Source organism: Podarcis erhardii (assembly GCF_964252035.2).
Source record: "Podarcis erhardii genome assembly, chromosome: 12".
Lineage (NCBI taxonomy): Eukaryota > Metazoa > Chordata > Lepidosauria > Squamata > Lacertidae > Podarcis > Podarcis erhardii.
The window spans coordinates 19039830-19043934 of record NC_138513.1 but is presented as its reverse complement, the minus strand read 5'-3'; the positions used below and the strand labels follow the sequence as shown (position 1 = coordinate 19043934).

Below are 4105 nucleotides of genomic sequence, written 5' to 3'. Positions count from 1 at the left end.
GCTCCACAAGCCCAAGAGGGTGTTGGAGCTACTGTTTTTTTCCTCCAACCCCACCTCCTGATGTGACATGGAAATTTCATCTTAGGGTGCTTGTGGCAAGCATCTGCCCAAAGAATAAACTTTTAGAAATTACAGAAGACCTTGGTGTGAAGACTAAGGGGTTCTTTGGATCCCAGCCCATATGAATAAATATGAGGCCTCTCTCCCCCTCATTTCACTTTATGAATGTGCATGATTTGCTATTAAAAGGACAGCATGTGTTAACTGATGATAAATCAGTGTTGCTGAGAGTTAAGAGCACATATTTGTATGGAGGGGTGTTACAGGCTATTTTGGTAGTTGTGGGAAACAATAGGAAATGAAAAAGATGCTCTGCCCTTGCAGCAAAGAGTAGTAGCACTAGCTTTGTGTATTCAATTGTAAGTTATGTTTATTTCGCCATCTGAAAAAGCAACTATGATGACATTTTGGTAATACATACAGGTTAGATATGATTAATTTTTTAATTGTGAATAATTGATTAAAAGAGAGTCAATCAATCTTTGCAATTCTGCAGCTTTAGACCCTGGAATCCTGCTTTTGCTCCTTCCTCTGTTTAGGAACAAAAAAAGCCTATGGTTCTTTGCGTTCTGAAACACAATTGTGAATAGTTTTCTCCAGTTAACTTTCAGGTCCTTTTTCAGGCCGTTAATCAGTTGCCTAATGATTTTTGATGTACCTTTCCATTTCCTTCATCATTAAAAAAAAATCATAACTGAAAAGAGAGTGCCTAATGAAAGCCAGTTTTGAATAATTAACAATAATTGAATAATTAAGAACTCACCCTCTATCCAAGCACTCAGGTGATGTACATCAGTCATTAAAACAACAAATCTAACTACTGATCAGTTGTAGAAAAACAATAAATAATCTTAAAACACAAGCAGTGTTCATTACAAATTAAGCAGTGAAATTAACAATTACTAAAAGCATGGGCAAATAACTGGGTTTTAACATGGCACCAAACTGAAAATAAAATTGGTGCCAAACTTATTTATGTTTTGAGTATTACTGCCATTCAATTTTTATGCAAAACTATTCATTGGCCTGAATAGCTTACATTCCCCCCCTGAAATAATACAAATGATATATATGTTGTTACAGCACCATCAGTGTGCATGACATTCTAAACACAACAATTTCAGTGCATGTAACACTATATTGTTTTAAAAAGGGGGGGATTTACATCTTGTTGCATCCTAGTATGTAAAGATAAAATCCATTGTCACTTCAACCAAATTGGAGGCTTCTCATGAAGTCAGGGGAAATGTCATTTCCATCCAAAAACCCAGCCCTATGTATGTTTACTTAGAAGTTCCAGTATATTCAATGGCACTTACTCCCAAAGGCACAGAGCTGCAGTCTTTTGTGCACGAGTATGGCTGGTGCCATTTGTTTTTACATGTTACTGACGTGAATATAGAACAACAAAAAAGTCATATTCACCTATGCATAGGAGATGATAAATATGTGCTATGCAACTCCAATTTGATTTTAAAGATAGATCTTCCAAAAGGCTTTTACCCCAATATTCCTCAGTAGCCTGCTAGTGAATGAGTTCAGTTATCTGTAACAAGGAAAGTGACATGTCCAGAAGTAGCCAAGTGACTTGTAATAAATGTAGAAATCATAAATCGCTCACAAAATCCAATTGTAACTTCGCAGAATCAATTTGGCTGGTGTTCAGGCTGTTAATACAATCCATCACCCAATGAGTCAAACTCCAACAAGAAAAAATAGAGCAAATGTTTTCATTGTGAAGTTAGGTCATGACTTCTTCTTTAACCCATCTATTTTTAATAATATTAATATTATGTTTTCTTAGCAATTTCCCCATAGCGTCAAGAACAATAAAATGGGGGAGAAGGGACTGTCAACTTAAATGTTTCCAGAATTTGTCACTTTCTTATGCTGAGTTGAACTTTATGGCTGGATCTTATTGTTGAACTAGTGCTGAGGGTTTTTTTTTTTTTTACCAAATTCTCTTTGTTTATTCTGCTGTTGCCTAGAGAATATCTTGGTTAGGTGACTCATAAATTATATAATAAATAAATAAATAATAAAATCTTATGAAACTTCCCCTTTCCCCTTCCTACTTTAGCAGTAGGCCATCTATAAAAATGCCGACCTTTAATTTTAAGAATCTACTCTGCAGAAACTAATGAAACTGCAGTCAGTGTCTTATAAAACACAAAAAATGGCATTTTATATCATAAAAATATTAAGAGCAACATTTTTAACAGTTACCACTAAAATGCTTTTGCAAATTATATAAATGTATCAGCACAGCTACAGATGAATAAAGAATACTATTTTTTAAAAAGCAACAACCCTGTGTTGTTTTAAAGCTAGAATGCAGGGGGAAATGAAGATTACAGTATATAATAAACGATAAAGTTGTCATTATTGCCTTTGCAGCTTCTATGCAATTCCTTAAGAAGTTTTTGTGGTTCTGAATATCCAAAACCCATTTGCCTATAGCTTAAGGAAAACAGCATCCCATGTCTACAAAGCATACGGAAAGGAGAGAGAGAGAGAAAGAGAGGTTTACGTCCAAAGCCACCTTTACAAATAACTACCATGTGGGGACAGTTTCCTTAGCCATGAAATAAAACCTGAAAACGGTTCGATGTGCGTTAGCAAAATATAACCGAGGTACACCCCCAGCCAGAAATGAAAGGAGGCGGCGGCGGCTGGCCCTTTCCTTTACTGTGTATGAAATGCAAAACGAGCAGAAAATAAAATGAAAGGAAGGGGGTTGTGGGTCAAGGACAAGAAAGGGAGTTTATACTCAAGGAATGCCTGGAGAGAGAGAGAAAGAGAGAGAAAGAGAGAAAGAGAGAAAGAAAGAGGAAGTGGACGTTGAACTCGCAGCCACCAGAGCAACAACGGTGAAGGCGGCGGCGGCGGCAGCAGCGCCTCCTTCCTCGCAGGCTCGGGGCTGAAATCCACCGCCGCCCCCGCTGCAGCAGCTCCCGCTCCCTCTCGCCGCGGGATCAGCTGAGCGCGGGGATCACGTGGGCGGCGTGTCGAAGGTCACCGCGCGGCTCACAATGGAGCTGTCGGAGTCTGTGCAGGGCGGGCTGCAGCTCCTGGCCGAGCGCGGCTGCTTCTCCCCCAGAGCCTACGAGGCTCTGCTGCAGGCCGCCTTCGGTGCCTTGCTGGGCGGCCAGGCCGGCCAGGCCGCGCTAGGTAAGTGCTGCTCCGGGAGGAGCTGGAGCTCAGGCGCCGGGGAGGGAAGCTGCAGGGCGGAACCGGAGAGGGAGAGAGAAGCAGGCCGGGCGGCCGGCCGGGGGAGGTGGCTCTTCCCCCCGCGCTTGCCTCGGCTTCTCTCCCCGCAGCCTCGGCGCATTGTCAGGGCTGCTTGCTGCCCGCAGCTCCAGCACCAGCCTCGGCCGCTTCCCCTGAAACTCAGGAAGTGCTTTCTGCCTCGCCGAGAAAGGCAGCCGCCCACGTCCTGCAGCCAGTCTCGCTCTTTGTTTCTGTCTGTTATTGTTGCTGCTCTCCTCCATTTCCCGGCGGCTGTCATTTCCTTGCAGAAAATCAGCAACGCTCCTCTCGCTCGCTCCTGGCCTAAAAGCCTCTTTGCCGAGGCAGCTTTGTGCTGGATGTCGGCTCCCCTCCTCCGTCGCGTGGGGGTCGGTTTATTTTCACTTCCCTTCCCCCCCCTCCCCCGGCGAGTTATTTACTGCAGTCCCTGGGATTAGCGGCGTCATTATTATTATTATTATTGTTATTGTTATTTGCAAAGGTCAGGCTTCTAAACGGGTTGATTTATTTTAGGAAGGCTCCGTGCTGCAACCTCACGACCAAGGCTCTCTGGGCTGCGCATGAATAGGGCTTTCTTTTCATGTCATTGTTCCTTAATGCAGCTCTGAAACTGCATTCCATTATTATGATGATCATTATGAGGATTATTATTATTATTTTCTCGGCCTGTTTCTGTGCGGGAAACCCTGGATCGGTGACCGGCCGTTGCCTGCTGGCCAAGGGGGATCTGGTTGTTGACGTGGGACCCGCCGCTTTCGCTTAGCCGAGGAAGGAGGGCGTTTGTTTGAGACGCTTT

At 43.2% G+C, this 4105-nt stretch overlaps 1 protein-coding gene and 1 long non-coding RNA gene across 2 annotated transcripts in view; one reads left to right on the top strand and one right to left on the bottom strand.

The window, feature by feature from the left end:
• Positions 1–489: 489 nt before the first annotated feature.
• On the bottom strand, positions 490–2420 carry LOC309326198. Its single transcript, XR_014150224.1, has 2 exons — positions 1486–2420; positions 490–629 (listed from the first exon to the last, which is right to left on the bottom strand). It is a non-coding gene; the product is annotated as an uncharacterized lncRNA (long non-coding RNA).
• A 532-nt stretch (positions 2421–2952) lies between these two features.
• LOC309352956 (polycomb complex protein BMI-1) overlaps positions 2953–4105 on the top strand; it is a 19816-nt gene continuing 18663 nt past the window's right edge. Inside the window, exon 1 of the mRNA XM_081881781.1 lies at positions 2953–3231. Coding sequence (XP_081737907.1) covers positions 3093–3231 — 139 coding nt within the window. The 5' untranslated portion in view covers positions 2953–3092. The remainder of the gene's footprint in view (positions 3232–4105) is intronic.